General features: G+C 39.1%; 1 protein-coding gene across 1 annotated transcript in view; it reads left to right on the top strand.

The window, feature by feature from the left end:
* The window catches only part of LOC126187678 (tryptophan 5-hydroxylase 1), a 245941-nt gene that overhangs the window by 192431 nt on the left and 31516 nt on the right, over nt 1–21994 (top strand). The window contains exons 8-9 of the mRNA XM_049928912.1: nt 137–183; nt 17975–18110. Coding sequence (XP_049784869.1) covers nt 137–183; nt 17975–18110 — 183 coding nt within the window. The remainder of the gene's footprint in view (nt 1–136; nt 184–17974; nt 18111–21994) is intronic.

Genomic DNA, 21994 nt, shown 5'->3' with positions numbered 1-21994 from the left:
CTGTCTACTTGTGTGTGAAATTTCTTTTAGATTATATCAAATTAAAATATAGCAAAGATTGTAAACATAAAACAATTAACAAATTATTGATTATTTCTATTGAATATATAAATTAAGGCAATACTTTTTTTTTCAGGGAGGACAATATACCACAGCTGGAAGATGTCAATATCTTCCTCAAAAGTAAGTAAAACTCACTTAGATTTCAGTCTTGACAGTTGATTGTAGCAAAAGTAATTTATATTGTTAAAACATTTTTGTAAATATGAGGGATATTTTTCAGTCATATATATCTAGCATATATCATAAATAGCATAAAAGCCCTTCTTTCCCAGTCATTTCAGTTTTCAAAGTACAAACTTTATATTTTTATTTCATTTTAGAATTTTTAAAAATCCCATGTACATAATAACGCCTACCCCCATGAACCATGGACCTTGCCGTTGGTGGGGAGGCTTGCGTGCCTCAGTGATACAGATGGCCGTACCGTAGGTGCAACCACAACGGAGGGGTATCTGTTGAGAGGCCAGACAAACATGTGGTTCCTGAAGAGGGGCAACAGCCTTTTCAGTAGTTGCAGGGGCAACAGTCTGAATGATTGACTGATCTGGCCTTGCAACACTAACCAAAACGGCCTTGCTGTGCTGGTGCTGCGAATGGCTGAAAGCAAGGAGAAATTACAGCCGTAATTTTTCCCGAGGGCATGCAGCTTTACTGTAGCATGGACAGTTGCATCAAACCAGTCTCAGGACTGAAGACAACAACAACAACAACAACAACAACAACAACAACAACATAATAGCAGTCAACCTTTGATATAATCTCCCTCTATCTCATTTACAGAAAAATGGAGTCACATGCAGAGTGTTTAAAAAAGTGTCCTATTTTTTATTGGCAAGAGTATTGGTTAAAAAAGTCCTGTAGATGTACCAAATTCTTGAGATATGGATCACTTTGTCCTATGATATCCATCTGTCATTTAACTCTGCAGCAGGTGTTACATCTAGTTACTACCCATTCTTAAATGTTCTGCAGTGCTCTTTCTCAAAAAATCATCAACTCATTTAACACATCTATCTGACTATGGATTTAGTGACATGCATGGTAGACATGCTCCTACAAAGAGGGCATGTCATTCATGAGTGTGGAATACATCAATGCCTTAAATTAATCAAATGAATGAGGGAGGTCCTGCTATCAGATCTGAACCATTCCATCCCTCTTTAAATGACTGTTGCATGGAAGTGGTTGCTTTGGTGGTGTTCGTGGTGGTGGTGGTTGTGGTGGTGTTGGTGGTGATAGTACATCTACATCTACATCGATACTCTGCAAGCCACCATACAATGCATAGTGGAGGGTACCCTGTACCGCTACTTGTCATTTCCTTTCCTGCTCCACTCAAAACTAGAACAAGAGAAAAATGACTGTTTGTATGCCTCCATATGAGCCCTAATTTCTTGTACGCTATCTTCACAGTTCTCATGTGCAATGTATTTTGGCAGCAGTAGAACTGCTCATCAGTTAGCTTCAAATGCTGATTCTCTAAATTTTCTCAATAGTATTTCTCAAAAAGAATGCTGCCTTCCCTCCAGGGATTTCCATTTGAGTTCCCAAAGCAACTCCGTAACACTTACATATTGTTTGAACCTACCAGTAACAAATCTAGCAGCCTGCCTCTGAACTGCTTCTATGTCTTCTTTCAATTTGACCTGATATGGATCCCAAACATTCCAGCAGCACTCAAAAACAGGTTGCACCAGCATCCTATATGTGGTCTCTTTCACAGGGGAAACCACTCTTTCCTAAAGTTCTCCCAATAAACTGAAGTCAACCATTCACCTTCCCTACCATAGCTCTCACATGCTCGTTCCACCTCATTTCGCTTTGCAACGTTATGTCCAGATATTGAAATGACTTGATCACATCAGGCAGGACACTAGTAATACTGTATCTGAACATTACAGGTTTGATCTTCCTACTCATTTGCATTAACTTACATTTTTCCACATTTAAGGCTATCTGCCATTCTTCACACCAACTGAAAATTTTGCCTAAGCTGTTTTGTATCTTCCTACAGTCACTCAACTTTGACACCTTACCAAACACCACTGCATCATCAGCAAACAGCAGCAGATTGCTGCCCACCCTGTCAGCCAAATCATTTATGTATATGGAAAACAACAGTGGTCTTATCACACTTCCCTGGGGCACTCCTGATGATATCCTTGTTCTGATGAACATCCACTGTTGATAACAACATGTTGGGTTCTATAATTTAAGAAGTCTTCGAGCCACTCACATATCTGTGAACTTATTCCGTATGCTTGTACCTTGTTAACAGCCTGCAATGGTGCACCATATCAAATGCTTTCCAGAAATATAGATATATTGAATCTGCTTGCTGCCCTCCATCCATAGTCCTCAGTATATCATGTGAGAAAAGAGGAAGCTGAGTTTTGCATGAGCAATGGTTTCTAAAACTATGCTGATTCTTGTACATAAGCTTCTCAGTCTCAAAAGAGGTTATTATATTCAAACTGTGAATATGTTCAAGTACTCTGCAGCAAATGGAAGTTAGGGATATTGGTCTGTAATTTTGCAGATCCATTCTTTTACATTTGTTGTATGCTGGAGTCACCTGTGCTTTCTTCTAGTCACTTGGGACTTCGTGCTGGGTGAGAAATTCTCAATAAATGCAAGCTAGGTAAGAGGCCAATGCTGTAGAGTACTCTAAACTGGGATTCCATCTGGACCTGGTTATTTATTTGTTTTCAAATCCTTCAGCTGTTTCTCTAAACTAGGTATGATCATTACTATGTTGTCCCTACAGGAGTCTGTCTGATAGTCAAATGATGGTATGTTTGTATGATTCTCCTGTGTGAATGATTTCTTGAACATGGCATCTAAAACTTCAGCTTTTGTTTCGTTATCTTCAACTGCCACACCAGATTGATCAACATGGGACTGAATGGAAGCCTTAGACCTGCTTAGTGATTTTACATAAGATCAGAATTTTCTTAGGTTCTCTGCCAGATCTTTTGCTAAGATGTGACAGTGGTAGTAGTTGTTTGCTTCACACATAGATCTTTTCACAGATGCACGAATCTCTACTAACCTTTGCTTGTCTTCATTTATGCAGTCCCATTTGAACCGAGAGTGCAACAGCCTCTGCTTCCACACATCTGTCAAATTTCATTATTAAACCATAGTGGGTCTTTTCCATCCTTTATCCGCTTACTAGGCACATAACTCTCCAGACCATAGTTAACAAACTGCTTAAACTTTGCCCATACTTCCTTTATGTCCATCTTACTGAACCTAAGTGATGCCAATTCACTGTCTAAGTGAGACATTAACAACTGCTAATCTGCTCTATCTAGCAGAAACACTCTCCTAGCCTCCTTGACTGATTTATTAAGTTTCGTTATCATAGTTACTACAATGACATCATGATCACAAATCCTTGTGCCTATACTAAAGTTTTCAATAATGTCTGACCTATTTGTAGCTATAAGGTCTAAGACATTTCCACTGCATGTGGGCTGTCGAGTTAGTTGCTCAAGACAATTTTCAGAAAACATGTTCAAAAGTATTTTGCAATGACTGTCTGTCTGTGCCCCCTACAATGAATCCACAGACATCCCAATCTACACCCGACAGGTTAAAGTCACCTGTAACAGTATTGCATCCTGGTTATTTACATGCTGTTGACCATAGACTTTCTTTAATGACTCTAGAACTGTCGCAGTAGAATCAGGTGATCAGTAAAAACATACAACAATTAACTTGGTTTCACGTACACCTGTTATACATGACCAGGTGACTTCACTATCACACTCAACTTCGATTTCAATACAGAGAATATTTTTGTCAATTGTGATAAATACTCCCTCCTCCTTTGGCCTCTAATCTGTCTTTCCAATATACATTCCATGACTCACTAAATATCTTGGAGCTTTCCACTTCAGGTTTCAGCCAGCTCTTGGTCCCAAGAATAATTTGAGTGCGAGAACTTTCCTAGAGGGCAGTAAACTCGAGAACTTTATTACTAATACTTTGACAGTTTGCTGATAAAATTGTGACGTTGAATTGTCTTTATTCTGAATGCTGTTTGACTTCCCCTGCTGCATATTGATTGGCAGATGTTCATCAGTGTACCTCAAGCTACTGCCTGGCCTAAAAGACCCTCATGTGCACTCTACAAGTTCTCAACTACCCGAGTAGCTGCTTTTTTGTGTAGTGCACCCCTGACCTATCAATAGCAGTCTTATAAATCCCCACACTATGATGCAGGTCTAGAAATTTTCAGCCAAGACCATCACATAGTCGACGAAGCCTCTGGTTGAGACCTTCCACTTGGCTCCAAACCAAAGGACCCCGATCAATTCTGGGAATGATGCTGCAAATTGTGATCTCTGCTTGCAACCTGCATGTGAGGCCAGCAGTCTTCACCACCTCTGCCAGCTGCTTGTACGAACTGAGGATCATCTCAGAATCCATACTATATGTGCTGTTGGTGCCGAAGTGAGCCACAACATGCAAATGACTGCACCTTGCTCACTTGATAGACATAGACAAGGCTACCTCCACATCTCAAATGAGGCCCTCTGGCAGACATACTGATTGCACACTGGCTTTCTTTCCAGCCCTGAACACTATCTGCCTAAGGGGCTCCATAAAGCATCTAATGTTGGAGTTCCCAATAACTAGTAAACTCCTCCCCCCATGTGGCTGCTCAGACCCTGCTGAAGGAGCAGCCACCTGTCCACTCACAGGGTGAATGGGCAAGGCCAAGTGACCAGCTTCCACACTGGCCCGCTTCCTCAAGCGATATGAACATGTTACCACCTATCACTCACCTTGCTATGAGGGCAGATCCACCACGTCGGGTGCATTAGGAGGTGTCTCAGAAGCAGAGCCCTTGGGCAAAACAAGTGTCACCTGAGGTGTCCCATATGATGTGCCAGATTCTCTGCCACTGCTACACCCTGAGGCAGCAGCCTGAAGGTGAAGTAGATGCATTAGCAGTTTTATTCATCTGTGGTGCATGTTTACAAGGATATTGGACAAATTGATATGACATTTACATACTTAAAGGTCTAGTTTCTCAGAGGTAGGACTGTTAGTCAACAGTGGCCTCATAGCAGAAACCAGTCTTGCATTTGTGTAAAACAATTTAGAGAAACCTTGGGAAAACTCTTAGTGTATTACTGTACAAGACAAAGGAAAATGGATGGTGCCCCATTGTGTAAAAATCATATCTTTTGTCTTTCACCAAATTAACATTCTCTAACAGCAAGGGCAAATTATTGTACATGAATTAGAGATAAACAGCACCTGATAATATTTCTGGTAAAATGTATGTCACTACAAGTCTGTCATCCACAGTTCCTCCTCATACATTGATGCTCGAGCAATCCTGATGCATCGCTTCCAGGATGGCTTGAAGATTTTCATCTTCCCACATGTGGCTATTGTAATTTATTATTCCACTCTGTGAGAATCCCGTGTCATGTATAAACAAAGTGGAAACTGTGAACTACAGATCTTCGGTGCTCCATCTTAATATCAATTAGCTAAAATGTAATTTTGAATTGTGGTGTGAGAGATTACACATGTTCTAAGTGATACAGATAAAGTAACTGACCACAAAGAGTTGACAATGAAAGAGCATAATTTGTTCCCTTCAGCAGCAGCATTTCTTCACACATTTTTCTCAGGATCAACTTCTACTTGTCGCAACTCTTGCTCCTCTATATCATGCATGCAAACAGTGTGAGATCCACCACAATCCTCGTCCTTTTAGTGAATAATCCAAACTCTGAAACTCACTGGAACAATGTGTTAAGCTTCTTTTTTTCTCAGATGTAATGTAGCATTGACGATGTTGTTCAGAATAATTAGCCCATGCATTTTGATTAACTGCATTGAAATCATTAATTTTTTCCTCACGCTAAAACAACATCAAAATGGCTGACATAGGAAATAACTGTAAATTCTACATCTGGTAACAGCAGCACATTCAGAAGAAATAAGTGCAAAGATAAATGCAGCCAATAATAAATCAGTAGTGACTGTCAACAGAAAGGCATCCTACACCACTGAATACTGACCCTTTTTGACACAAACAAAGTACCGTACTAAGTATCTCTAGAATTTTTTGTTTCTGGATATATGCAGTACACTTTTTTCTAGTTTTAACCAGTTCTATTCCCTGTAGGAAATTTTGAAACTTCTGTTTAAATGCCAATATTTAATTTTAGTAATCTTCCCACCATTCTGCTCTTATATCACTGCTTCAGTACTTGCACCTCGATAAGAAATTATAATTTCAGATTCATTAATACAAAACAGTAATAAACTGTGTAACAATAAAAGAAGTGATCCAGTTATAAACTGCCTGAAAGAAATAGTGAAAAGAAAGTCAAGAAAGAGACACACATCGTTACTGAACCATAATTTATAAGGATTTTATAAAGCATATATACTCAAAGTACTGATTCAACAATTGCTAAACAGAATGTTATCCCTCTTCTTCCTAAAACAACTCTCACACATAAATGCTTTGGCTTTTGAAACAGCTTTCATTCTTTTTCTTGTTCTAGTATAGACATTCAGAGACATGGTCACATGGGCACCAAAACTCACATTTGTGTAGCTACAGTGAAGGTGACTGTATCTCAATGACTGCATAGGCAAACAGATGGCAGAGGGGAAGAAAGGGCTGTGGCATCTGGGAGAATGGAGGAATTCTGGAGTAGAAAGGTATAGGGAATGATTTCAGGTGGGGGACACAGGTAGTTCTCAGTGACATTTACATGATCAGGATTTATTATGATGACAAACACAAAAGATAAAAGGTGTGCATTACAGGGGTCATCCACAGGGCAATGTCTCCTTGGGTGCAGCCTTAAGACAGGTGTTTCATATGAATGAATTAGTATGTTGACATACTACTGTCATATTTTATTGTGCCCTGTCAGAGCTACATACACCCACTGTAGTGGCATCACACATCATACTGGCTGTAACTTCATGATAAAGCAAAATTCATTCACAAAGTCCAGCCATTCCCCTTCATTCATATTCTGTAACTTTGTCACTTTGTGCATTAAGACATACATGCAACATCCAACTTCTAATTTAAGCTTCATGACATTTCAATGCTTCTCTCTTGAGTATACAAATTTCACACGAAGCAGTGTACTTTATTTACCTGATTATAAAATGATTCTGAATATAAGACAACCCTCCTTCTTTTAACAGACTTCTTGAAAAATTTTATTTTCAATACTCAAACTAATCAAAATTACAAACTGTGTCACTGATAGATGGTATCTGTCTGAAAAAGTAAACATTATACTTATTTTAAATTAAGGCCAGTTATTAGTTTGATAATAGAAGGAGAAGTAAAGTAAGCAAAAACAAATGGTTTCCATTAAATTAATCTCCACTTCCCTTTTTCTTGCTATATAAGCCAGTCATCTGTGATGTCACTATTTTTAATTATCATCACTAGTATCATTATCTTCATTTGTAAGTACACAGCCAGCAGGATGATAGTTTCACCTAACCAATGAAATGTGTGAAAAGAGGCAATATATTTCTCTATAAGAACAGCAATGAAATTTATAATCTTAGTTCTCACAAGTATTTGACTGTTTCTTCTGAATGTGTCATAATTGTCAAGGTAGTCATTGGTGTGAGACCTAATAGCACAACTTCAATTGCTGTGAGCATAACAGGCATCAGTAACATTTATAGTCTTGTTTGCCACAAATATTTGGTTGTCTCTTTTGAATATGTTGCAATTTCTGAGATTGTGGTTATAATTGAACCTAAGAACATTGCTGTGTTATCTAAATGCATATGGAGTTTGCTTCTCTATTGATGTAAGAATGTGACAATATTCCTCAATCTCTTGCTTCCCAATAAGTTGTCTGTCCACTGCTCTCTCATTGGCTGCACGAAACCACCAGCTGACACACCTTCTTTCATTCCCATCATACCTAGCAGCAAGTGTTGACAATATTGCTGCATAGGAAATGTCAGTAAGATGTAAGTTAAAAAGGCATTCACTGTACACACTGGTGCTAATCACCAACAATACAAACAGCAGGCTGGGTTACAGTTGTATCACAAAACTAGATTTCTACTCTCCTTAAAGAGCTGAAAGGTGTTTAGCTCTTCACATATTTTTTCCAATGGTCTGTGAATGTTAAGGAAGATAAACACCCGAGAATATTTTATGTTATTGGTAACTTAAGGGTTTTTCTCCAGAAAAAGGATGCAGCAGCACAAAAATAGGAGAAAAAGAAACAAGCCCAGAATGAATGAGCTCAACAAAACAATCTGAATACTGTTAGGTACAAGCCATATAAACAACATACATATATTCCTTCCGATAAAGTCTCAGCAATTTCTATTCATTAGAATGCACATTCTAAAATATTTCTGATGCTTGTAGGTACTATAATACTCTATTAGATGCAAACTGCTGTAAGGATACAGATATAACTAATCCCTTTTTTCTTTCAGTAAATAAATATTCATGAAAATTGCAATCAGTTGATTGAAATAAACTTTGCATCTTAGAACATATACATTGCAACATGCAAATGATAATGATTACAAAACTGTATGCAAAGCTCCCACAAGTACGGCCAGAATCAAAAAGAATGTGGATATGATCCAGATGAATTTGCCTCACAAACGTTTTGCATATCCACCACATTAAATTCTACTGCACTGGAAATGCTTGTTAAACAATAAATGAAATATGATCCTTCTGCAAATTGTCAATATCTTTCATGAATGGGCTCCTAAAATGAAAGAGTGAAGTGTACAGTGATTAGTATGTCTTACAGTAATGCACTCTCCTAATGAATAAGTCACCATCACACTAAATAAAAATATTTTAACACTTCTTTACATTAAGACTTTCCATTGGTTAGAAATATTGTGAATAATTTAGTCATTACAGATCTGGTTTGAAATATCACCATGGTTCCTGCAAATAAAAATGGATGTAGATTAATGTTAGTAAAGATTAATTAATAATGCTCCAATGAAGTTTTGTATCCCATAAGCAGAGCTAAAAAAAATATCTTCTTGATATAATGTTGTTATTTTGTTGTCATATTCTTCAATCCAATGAGTAGTTTGATGCAGGTCTCTGTGCTAGTCTATGCTGTGCAAGCCTCTCCATCTCTGAATAATTACTGCAACTTACATCCATTTCAGCATCCATAGTGTATTCATGCCTGGGTCTGCCTCTACAATTTTTACCCTCCACATTTCCTTTCATTACTAATCAGACTATTCCTTGATGCCTCAAGATGCCTTGATGCCCTTCTTTTAGTCAAGTTGCACCATAAATTTCTTTCCTCCCCACTTTGATTCAGTACTTTTTCATTAATTATTTGATCTACCCATCTAATCTTGAACATTCTTCTAAGGCACCACACTCTAAAATCTTCTCTTCTCTTCTTTTCTGAACTGCTTATCACCTGTACTTCACTTCTGTATGAGGCTACACTGCACACAAATACCTTCAGAAAATACATATTCGTTTGGATGTAAACAGATTCCTCTTGTTCAGAAATACTTTTCTCATTATTGTCAAACTCTATCTTATATTCTATCCACTTTGATCATCATCAGTTATTTTGCTCTCTAAATATCTAAAGTCATCTACTACTTTTAGTGTAAAAATCTAATTCCCTCAGCTTCAACGGATTTAGTTAAACTTTATTTCAGTACCCTTCTTTTACTTTTGTTGAGCTTATAATTTGTTTTCAAGGCACTATTCATTCCATTTAATTGTTCTTCCAAGTCCTTAGGCACAGCTGAGAGAATTCTACACTCATGCTCATAAATTAAGGATAATTGCAAAATGTGGTGCCACACAATGTAGCACTACACAAAACTGGCGCTAATAGTATAGGCACATAGGGAACACACATGACACAGATCTGTAAGTCCACGGTATTGATGATAAGTTGAGAAAACTGTACCGAAACAAAATGTGCTACTAAAGGCCACTGTTTCCTGTGCATGTACCCTGACATCGATATGGGATATGATCACCAGGTACACACACACACAGGCTGCACAATGGGTTGGCATACTCTGGATCAGGTGGTCGAGAAGCTGCTGGAGTATAGCCTCCCATTCTTGCATCAGTGCCTGTTGGAGCTCCTGAAGTGTCCTAGGAGTTTGAAGACGTGTAGCGATACGTCGACCGAGAGAATCCCAGACGTGTTCAATGGGGTTTAGGTCTGGAGAACAGGCAGGCCACTCCATTCGCCTGATATCAAGGTACTCCTCCACGATGGCAGATCAGTGGGGCTGTGTGTTGTCATCCATCAGGAGGAAGGTGGGACCCACTGCACCCCTGAAAAGGTGGATATACTGGTGCAAAATGACGTCCCGGTACACCTGACCTGTTACAGTTCCTCTGTCAAAGACATGCAGGAGTGTTCATGCACCAATCATAATCCTACCCCACACCATCAAACCATGATGTCCACACAGGTCCCTTTCAAGGACATTAAGAGGTTGGTATCTGGTTCCTGGTTCAAGCCAGATGAAAACCCGGCAAGAATCACTGTTCAGACTATATGTGGACTTGTCCGTGAACATAACCTGGGACCACTGTTCCAATGACCATGTACTGTGTTCTTGACACCAGGCTTTACAGGCTCTCCTGTGACCAGGGATCAGTGGAATGCACTTTGCAGGTCTCTGGGCGAATAAACCATGTCTGTTCAGCCGTCGTCTGTAGACTGTGTGTCTGGAGACAACTGTTCCAGAGGCTGCGGTAAGGTCCCGAGCAAGGCTACCTGCAGTACTCCATGGCCGTCTGCGGGCACTGATGGTGAGATATCAGTCTTCTTGTGGTGTTGTACACTGTGGACGTCCTGTACTGTAGGACCAGGACACATTTCCTGTTTGCTGGAATTGTTGCCATAATCTTGAGATCACACTTTGTGGCACACGGAGGCCCCGTGCTATGACCTGCTGTGTTTGACCAGCCTCCAGTCACCCTAGTATTCTACCTTTCATAACGGCATCAATATGTGTTCTTTGAGACATTTTCAACACACAGTCACCATTAGCACATCTGAAAATGTCTGCACACTTATTTGCTGCAGCGTACTCTGACATGCACCAACACACCTCTACGTATGTGGACTGCTGCCAGCATCACCATGCGATGACCGCAGGTCAAATGCACCTCATGGTCATACCCCAGGGTGATTTAAACCCACAACTCGCCCAACAGAGCATTGTTTCACCATGTATCAGCATTATCCTTAATTTATGAGTATGAGTGTATGTCATATGCAAACCTCAATGGCTTTATTTCATCTCCCTGAACTTTAAGGTCCTTTCCAGATACCTCTTTGTTTTCCTTCATTGCTTGATCAGTTGAATAACATTGAGGATATGTTACAACCCTGTCTCACTCCTTTCTCAACTACTGCTTCCCTTTAATGTCCTCCAACTCTTGTAATAGTAATCTGGTTTCTGTATAAGTTGTAAATAACCCTTAGCTTCCTGTATTTTATACCTGCTACCTTCAAAATTTCAGAGTGCAGTTCAGTTATCATTGTCAAAAGCTTTCTTTAAATCTACAAACACTATAAATGTATATTTACAAAGCAAACATTGTCAGACATAGGTGATATGACAATAAAAAACAAGCATACTATGCCTACTTTCATTTCATAATGTCATATGGGAACATTTTTTTGCAGTAACTCACCATGTCAAAGTTTTGAGAGCCCAAAAGTGTGTAATAAGATGTAAATTCAGTACAGCAATGTGATTATTGTGAATAAGTGTTGTAGAAGACATTTCTATTTGATGATGCATAGCTACAATAGCCTAAGAATTATCATATGTACCTTAGTGTATTGAACATGTACATGTTTTGCACATCTTTGCTATTACTTTGTAAATGAAAATGAAAATATATTTCAGATTTTTTGACTTATTTCACATCCATAAGGACCATTTCACTTGAGATCTGTGGAAAGTACATTAGCATACTTGTTTTTCTTTGTAAATATTTATTTAGTATGCTAGTTTTTTAACATGTTATACTTCCTGGAGGGTCTCTTCATTATGATTCCACTGGAACAAAAAGTACACATTATCTAAATACTTCCTTTCTTCAACCTCTCTCCTAAAATAAGACATAGGGTCACTATTGCCTTGCATGTTCCTTTGTATCTCAGGAACCTATCTGAACTTCCCTGATTTCAGTTCCTTTAACTTTTTCCATTTATGTGTAAATATTCCATGCCAATATGTTGCAACAATGGCTCATTAAATTGGTGGTTTAGTAGTATTCACACCTGTCAGCAGCTGCCTTCTTTGGGATTGGAATTATTACATTTGTCTTGAAGTATGAGGATACAATGAGGTGACAAAAGTCATGGGTTGATGATATGCACATAAACCGATAGCTGTATCATGCACACAAAGCATAGAAGGGCAGTGCATTGGTGGACCTGTAATTTGTACACAGGTGATCATGTCTATTGGGCCCTGGACAACTGGAAAACAGTGACTGGTCAGGTGAGTCCTGATTTCAGTTGGTAAGAGCTGATGATAGAGTCTGAGTGTAGTGAAGACCTCACGGAGCCATGGACCCAAGCTGTCAATAAGGCCCTGTACGAGCTGGTGGTGGCTCCATAATGGTGTCAGCTGTGTTTACATGGAATGGACTGGGTCCTCTGGTCCAACTGAACCCATCATTGACTGGAAATGGTTATTTTCAGCTACTTGGAGGCCATTTGCAGCCATTCATGGATATCATGTTCCCAAATGTTCCCAAAAAATGACCAAATTTTTATGGATTACACTGCACTTTATCACCGGGTCACAACTGTTCACAATTGCTTTCAAGAACATTCTGGGCAATATGAGTGAATGATTCAGCCACCAGATTGCCCAACATGAATTCCATTGAACATTTATGGGATGTAATTGAGAGGTCAGTTTGTGTACAAAATCCTGCACTGGCTACACTTTTGCAGTTAAGGACAGCTACAGAGGCAGCATGGCTTAATATTTCTGCAGGGTACTCCCAATGCCACCTTGAGGCACTGTGCTATACTGGGCAAAAGGAGGTCCAACATGATATTAGGAGGTATCCCATGACTTTTGTCAGCTTGGAGTATTTCGCCTGACTTCTGTATTTTGCACACCAAGTGGAATAGTTTTGTCATGGCTGGCTCTCTCAAGGACATCAAAAATTATGAGGAAATGTCATTTGCTCCAGGAACCTTTTTTTTTTTTACTAAGGTCTTACAGTGCTCTATCAAATTCTTCTCACAGTATCTCACCCTCCATCTCATTTTTACTTACATCCTTTTGTATTTCTATACTATAGTTCTTCCCTTGTATAGACACTCTGTAAGTCTATGCATTCCTCCCACCTTTCAGGTTTCCCTTCTTTGTGTAGTACTGGCCTGCCATCTGAGCTCTTTATACTCATACAACTGCTTCTCTTTTCACCAAAGGTCTCTCGTTTTCCTATAAGGGACATTTATCTTTCCCCTAATCATCCATGTCACTACAGAATTGTATTTATCCTTCGCCATTCTAGCTTCATAATTTTCTGTCAATCTTATTTTTTTGACCTCTGTACTCCCTTTTGCCTACTGCATTTACATTTTTACGTATTCACGTTTTGTCAATTAAATTCAGTATCTCCTGTGTTATCCAAGGATTTCTGTGAAGCCTGGTCTTTTTACATCTGCTACATGACCTCTGCTGCCTATACTATTTCATCCCTTAAAGTTGCCTATTTGTCATCTAGTGTATCTCTTTTCCCTGTTTTAGTTCAACACTGCCTAACGCTCTCTCTGAATCTCTCAACAACCTCTATTTCTTTCACTTATCCAGGTCCCATCTTCTTAAATTCTATCTTTTTGCACTTTGTTCACTTCGTACCTGCAGTTGATGACCAATAAATTATGGTCTGATGCTACAACTGCTGGAAGTAACTTACTGTTTAACGTTTTATTTTGAAATCCTGTGTTATCATTATATAATGTTTGAAACATTCCAGTGTCCTCAGGTATCTTCTGCATACACAACTTTCCTTCATGGCCCTTAAATGAAATGTTAGTATGATTAAATTATGCCCTGTGTAAAATTCTATCTGGCAGCTTTCTGTTTCATTACTTTCCTCCAGTCCATGTTCCCTGACTATTTTTCCCTATCTTCCTTTCCTACTATCAAATTCCAGTAAATGATCAAAATTACATTTCCTTCCCTGTTTCCCATCTGAATAATTTCCTTTCTCTGAGCACATTCTTTAAATCTCTTGTTCATGTGTGGAGATAGCTGGCATATAAACTTGCACTACTGTGGTAGCTGTTGGTTTCGCGTCTATTGGCTACGATAATGCAGTCACTATGCTGTTCGTAATAGCTTGCTCACATTCTTATTTTCTTACTCATTATTAGACCTATTCCTGCACTACCCCTGTTTAATTTTGTGTTAATAACCTGTATTGACCTGATCAGAAGTCCTGTTTTTCCTGCCATTGCACTTCACTAATTCCCATTATGCATAATTTCAACCTATCCATTTTCCTTTTTAAATTTTGTAATATATCTTTCTGACTGAAGGATCTAACATTCCTCATAGAATGCCAGTTTTGTTTTTCCTGGTAATGGCATCCTCATGAGTAGTCCATACCCAGCCATCTGAATGGGGGACTATGTCACCTCAAGAATATTTTACCCAAAAGAATACCATCGTCATTTAGGCATAAAGTAGGTCTGCATGCCCTCGGGAATAAAATAACTACTGTAGTCTCTCAATATATTACTGCTTCATATATTTCAATAGCTCATCCATTTCATATAACTTAGTCCAATACACTTCAATATTTCATGGTTTAATGTGCAATTCATACGGAAATTACGTGGTGTGGACATCAGGTGATGGTGAAACAGTGATGTGGCATGAACAAGAGATGAGCAAAGCACATGGTAGTGATACTGCCAGGAGATGTGGAACAGTCATGTTACAAATAAATAATGTCATCTTCGTCAAAGCATAATAGCAATTCACTGGATCTTTTCCAACTCATAAATGTTCAGCTGAAAAGAAGATGTTACATGCATTCATTATAGCTGGAAAAAAGTGGAAGAAATATGGTGTTACTGATGTAGTGAAAGAACTGAACACATATTCCTATCATTTCCAGAGCATTTACAAAGTGTCTTAGAAAGAACTCACTGTTTCTGGCTTCTGTAGCACCTGCCCAACAGTTTCAGTAGACACAGATAGTTTTTTGTGAAAGTGGACACAAATGAATATGGATGCAACATCAATAGATGAGCATTTCAGAACAGTAGTTTTGGATGAACTTTGAAACAAGAACATGTTAGTTTGCCATGATCATTTCTATTATTGGGTGAAATGTAAGGTTCCTCACTGTTCTACATCTACATCTACATCTACATCTATACTCCGCGAGCCACCTTACGGTGTGTGGCGGAGGGTACTTATTGTACCACTATCTGATCCCCCCTTCCCTGTTCCATTCACGAATTGTGCGTGGGAAGAACGACTGCTTGTAAGTCTCCGTATTTGCTCTAATTTCTCGGATCTTTTCGTTGTGATCATTACGCGAGATATATGTGGGCGGCAGTAATATGTTGCCCATCTCTTCCCGGAATGTGCTCTCTCGTAATTTCAATAATAAACCTCTCCGTATTGCGCAACGCCCTTCTTGAAGCGTCCGCCACTGGAGCTTGTTCAGCATCTCCGTAACGCTCTCGCGCTGACTAAATGTCCCCATGACGAATCGCGCTGCTTTTCGCTGGATCATGTCTATCTCTTCTATTAATCCAACCTGGTAAGGGTCCCATACTGATGAGCAATACTCAAGAATCGGACGAACAAGCGTTTTGTAAGCTACTTCTTTCGTCGATGAGTCACATTTTCTTAGAATTCTTCCTATGAATCTCAACCTGGCGCCTGCTTTTCCCACTATTTGTTTTATGTGATCATTCCACTTCAGATTGCTTTCTGTTCTGTGACAGATGAGGCCTTGCCTGTTTGCACAAATATAATAAAATCATTCTCAAGGAATTAGCTGAGAGATTTGAGAAATGAGCACAGAATATTCAGGATTTTCAAGGAGATGAAAATAAGGAGAATATGTATTTGGTATATTAACATCAAAATTCAGAACTATAAGTGTGTCATTGTATTGCAGTTCTTCCAAAGTTGATGTTATGATTAAAGCTATTTGTGTGCTGCAGAATGTTATCCCAGATTATGACAGAATATTCTTAACTCCTCAATGCACCAATACCACAATAAGGAATCAAATAAGCAATGAATTACAGCCACAACAAAACTCCATTATACATTAAAGAATATCTGTGCAAATACTCCATAAATGCTCCCCTGTTCCATTTCAAGATGGATACTGCATTCACAGTCACAGGTAGAAGCACCATCAGCTGTGATACATAAATTTTTATTTGCAACAATGTTTCAAGAGGAGTGTTTATATACTTCTCTTATGACTAGTGCTGAAACAAACTGTTTCTGATAATAACTGTTTTTCTCACACAAACAGTTTTATCCATTTAGCTAGGTCTGAATCTTATGAACTCACTCAGATTATAGTTTTTAATAAGGACAGTTTCATCATCCATCAAATCATGAGGTGTAGCAGTTGACCCATAAATAAAAACAGCAGCTAGACACTTTTAAAATCTCTGCCACATTTCTCTTCAGAGCACACTCATGACTATGAATGGATCTGGCACAGACAATGAAGGGACATGAAACTACCTCTGCACCTTCTTCAGTTCAGTTAATTGACTTATTGTTTCATACTTCAACCTATCTCTAATGGGTTGCAGCAGATACCCAAAGCCTATTAGATATGTGGTATGTGGAATGAATGTGCAGGCCATAAAAGTAGTGGCACTCATAATTCTTTGAAGAATGCGCATCTCTGCATGAGCCTGCAAATTGTACTGCAGAAGTATAGACTGTCGAGTTGCCAGACAGGGACTTTACCTTAATCTTTAAAACTTTCTTGATGTAGGAGCTGCTGTCTGACTTCATTTCTGTATTTAAGAGTATCTAGCCATCATGCTGCTGATGTAGGGTGCCACATTACACCAACATTTAACCAATGAGGTCAACAACATGTTGAAGCGGAACTCATCTGGAAAATAGTACTTTCACCCCTATGCATGGTGTTCCCATGCATGTTGTAGTCTGAGGCACTTGTGGTATCTGGAGAGGGAAGCTAATTCAATGGCAAACATACTAGCTGTCCACTCCTATGCTGGTGGCATCACAGCAACAGTGTGGACATGTTTACATCTACTGTGATGCTCCAGCACAATGAGGAAAGCTACATAGTTGTTATACAGAGATGACAGTCACTCATGGTGTAGTCACTGAATAAGAGCCTCTTCTATCAACATATTTCACACACACTTCACTGTTAGTGTAGGATAACTTCTAAAATAGACAAGTGAGTCATTTGTTTTCAGGAGATCAAGCATTCTGTGATATACAAACTCTTTCACAGGTTTGATGTCTACTAAATATACTGGCATTGTTTTCACATTTACATTTCATCTGACCTCTCTTCACTGTCTGACTTTGGTGTAACACTGACCTTTCCAGTCTCCCAAGAAAGAGAGAGCTGTTAGGGCTGCATGTATATATATACCAGCCCTCCACAATCTCAACCATTTATTATTGCTGGTACACTGTTCTACATATTCCCCATGTTTAGATTTTTTAGGGGTTTCTGTCTGCCTATTTTAAATTATCACAGGCATTAGTGTACAATGACTTCAAAAGTCAACACTATTTTTTTCTGGTATCTACAGCAATTAATTATTTTACAAGAAAAATGGTATGTATTAACTGACTGATACATACCTTTTTTTTTTTTTTTTAACAGGAAAGACAGGTTTTCAACTTCGTCCAGTTGCAGGATACTTGTCTCCAAGAGATTTCCTGTCAGGATTGGCATTTAGAGTGTTTCACTGCACTCAGTATATACGTCACTCATCAGACCCTTTTTATACTCCTGAACCGTAAGTAAATTATTTGCCTGATTGCATTATGTCTACAGACAACACCATAACTAATGTAAATATGTGTTAACAATAATATGAAATGGGGCAGATTGCTACTCACAGCAAAGGGCTGGGTGGAAGTGCACTCATTTAAAAGTATAAACAACAGTGAACACGTGTGTGAATGCTTTGCCCTTTTTTTTTACTTTCCCCCTAAATCTGGTGAAGGACTTTATCTGACACCATAGTCTACCTGTAACTGTATGCCACTAGAACCCCCTCTATATGGAGAGTAAGCAATCTATCCTAACTGACACTGATGTTAATCCATTCCAGTTTCTCCAATGATATTTTACTTATTCACTGATCATAGAGTGCAAGATGACATAAGCAAGGCTTAATGAAAAACAATGCGTGGCAGGAGTGAGGGTGAGGAGGGGATGGTTGAAATCAGGAGGGAAAAAGAGTGATGGGCATCAGCTGCAGTTGGTTTACTTCTTTCTATTTATTTCTCTGGCCTTCAGCTCTCTTCGATAATTAATGGATCCCCTGTAGGTCCTTATTACAAATAGCACTTGATACTAATCTTGGTTGTTTGTCGTTTTACTTCTTAATCATTTTTAATCATTTCCTGTACCCATTGTGTGTCCTAGTCTTGGATTTGGTGTCATTTTTTTCCTTTCCTTCAGCACCAGTGCATGTATTCTTTACTTTGCCTATCATCCATTCTTATTCATATGAAGAAAGTTTACAAAATTCTGAAGATTTGAGTATTTTCAAATTTGGGTGTCTGTCAGCACATCAGTTATTCCTGTCTCAGATGGTTGTAATTACACACTAAAATGTTACCATTGATTTTTTTCCATTCATTTTTGCATAGATAGTAAGTACTTCCTTGATATTAGATGCCCATATTCCACTTTTTCAAGAGGCATAAAGGTGAATTGCCATTTCAGTATACTTAATGTTTTGGCTATTAGATGTTCACTTCAGATATTCTATAACTGTTTAAGATGCTATAACTTTCACCCAGATGAACATATGGAAATCCTCACCAAATGAGGCAACCTTTGTTATAGCTGTATTAATTGCAGAGATATTGATATCAATTTTGCTTTTGCTTCTAGTTTTTTAGATCAAATAGACTAGCTGAATTGTGTTACATTTTCCAGAATCCAATAAATAGTTTTGGAGAAATTATAATACATAGAACCTAAAATTTATCTGTTTTGAACTTCAGATTGATGATGTCTTATGCAGAACCTGCATCTATGACCATGGGATAAAAAGATGGAAAACAAACCCCAAGCTGGAAAAATCTTAACTACTAAGCATGTTGCCAGATTCAGTGATCCTTAATATCTGAGAAAGAGGAAAAGTGTCAACTGAAATTAGCTTATAGGTTTAAGGCACTAGGAATGAAGAACCTACAGGTTTAAATTTGAGAAACAACAGAGAAGCTTCACTCATTTTCAATGCAAAGAAGACAAAAATAGACAAGATTTCAGAATAAATATGACATTTGCTGAAGAGAAGATGATTGAGGATAAATTATCTTATAATTACTGTACAAATACTAGGTTAAATGAAACTAACGAAATATGCTGCAAAATATTACAAGCAAATCATAAGACATTGAAAGATAATTGAACCATTACAAAAACATGACCAGACATTTATGGCAGGTAGGCAACACATCAAATCATTCATAATGTTAATTTTGTGTGGTCTAACAGCCTGGTGCAAGTCTTTCAATTGGATGCCAATTTGGCAACTTAGGTGTCCCAGTTATCCAAAGAGGGAAAGGCGACCTACACTCTAACATGAAATCCGAATCAAGTGTCATTCCTGGTGAATCTTTACATCATTGAGAAGTGAAGGCTAGGTTAAAGGCAGACTGGAAAATTTCCAAGATTCAGCCAGGATTTGATCCACAACCTATCAGGTTCCAGGCATGCATATTATCATGCAGCCACCAAATCAGTTATGGTATCAAATGACGCTGACGTCATTTAGAAGTAGAACATTGTAATGATGTCTGAAAAGTCCTTTTTTTTAGTTCACTTGAGTCAGGTAATAAACTGTGATAATGAAAACATTACTGCAATATTACCACAAACATAGAGCAATGACAAACACCTGAAAGTGAAATGAGAACAACATTGTTCATAAAATCAACTCATAAACAAATCAACAGGATTACATGTTTTTAGAAATGGTTTATTGTCCAGTACAATAACACATAATTTCAAAAGAAATTGTCAATAACGAGCCATCTTCAGACCATAAGAAAGAGGCATTAGCACACTCACAGTTTCACTGCCAATCAACAACAACATTGTATTCTCAAAATGCTTAGGACTGAACTATTACTTCCTTCTCATGATCTAAAGATGGCTGGAGATGCCCAAAACTAATTTCTTTTTAAAATTATATGTGATTGTATTGGACAATAAAATATTATTAAAAAGTATTTCCAGAGTGTCAACAATCACTGATTTCTCCACCATGACCAAAACGTCATTATTTTCATAATTAGAAGTAAAATTACAATATTTGATGTCTGAAGCACAATTGTAACAGTTTTAAGTCATAAGAAATGGAACAGAAAAGATGCAATGACTTTTCACATTGTTATCACCAATTTATTTCATTTCAGTCATTCATTCACCCATCAGGTTCTGTAGATTCCATAATGAATAAGAGCCTTCACAGATGTGGAACAAGTCAAGTTATACATTACAGACTACCTTTGTAAAGCATGCTAACCACAAGTTATGAATAGTGTCAATCTACACTCCTGGAAATTGAAATAAGAACACCGTGAATTCATTGTCCCAGGAAGGGGAAACTTTATTGACACATTCCTGGGGTCAGATACATCACATGATCACACTGACAGAACCACAGGCACATAGACACAGGCAACAGAGCATGCACAATGTCGGCACTAGTACAGTGTATATCCACCTTTCGCAGCAATGCAGGCTGCTATTTTCCCATGGAGACGATCGTAGAGATGCTGGATGTAGTCCTGTGGAACGGCTTGCCATGCCATTTCCACCTGGCGCCTCAGTTGGACCAGCGTTCGTGCTGGACGTGCAGACCGCGTGAGACGACGCTTCATCCAGTCCCAAACATGCTCAATGGGGGACAGATCTGGAGATCTTGCTGGCCAGGGTAGTTGACTTACACCTTCTAGAGCACGTTGGGTGGCACGGGATACATGCGGACGTGCATTTTCCTGTTGGAACAGCAAGTTCCCTTGCCGGTCTAGGAATGGTAGAATGATGGTTTCGATGACAGTTTGGATGTACCGTGCACTATTCAGTGTCCCCTCGACGATCACCAGAGGTGTACGGCCAGTGTTGGAGATCGCTCCCCACACCATGATGCCGGGTGTTGGCCCTGTGTGCCTCGGTCGTATGCAGTCCTGATTGTGGCGCTCACCTGCACGGCACCAAACACGCATACGACCATCATTGGCACCAAGGCAGAAGCGACTCTCATCGCTGAAGATGACACGTCTCCATTCGTCCCTCCATTCACGCCTGTCGCGACACCACTGGAGGCGGGCTGCACGATGTTGGGGCGTGAGCGAAGACGGCCTAACAGTGTGCGGGACCGTAGCCCAGCTTCATGGAGACGGTTGCGAATGGTCCTCGCCGATACCCCAGGAGCAACAGTGTCCCTAATTTGCTGGGAAGTGGCAGTGCAGTCCCCTACGGCACTGCGTAGGATCCTACGGTCTTGGCGTGCATCCGTGCGTCGCTGCGGTCCGGTCCCAGGTCGACGGGCACGTGTACCTTCCGCCGACCACTGGCGACAACATCGATGTACTGTGGAGACCTCACGCCCCACGTGTTGAGCAATTCGGCAGTACGTCCACCCGGCCTCCCGCA

Source organism: Schistocerca cancellata, chromosome 5, assembly GCF_023864275.1.
Source record: "Schistocerca cancellata isolate TAMUIC-IGC-003103 chromosome 5, iqSchCanc2.1, whole genome shotgun sequence".
NCBI lineage: Eukaryota > Metazoa > Arthropoda > Insecta > Orthoptera > Acrididae > Schistocerca > Schistocerca cancellata.
This window is presented reverse-complemented; position numbering and strand designations above follow the sequence as displayed.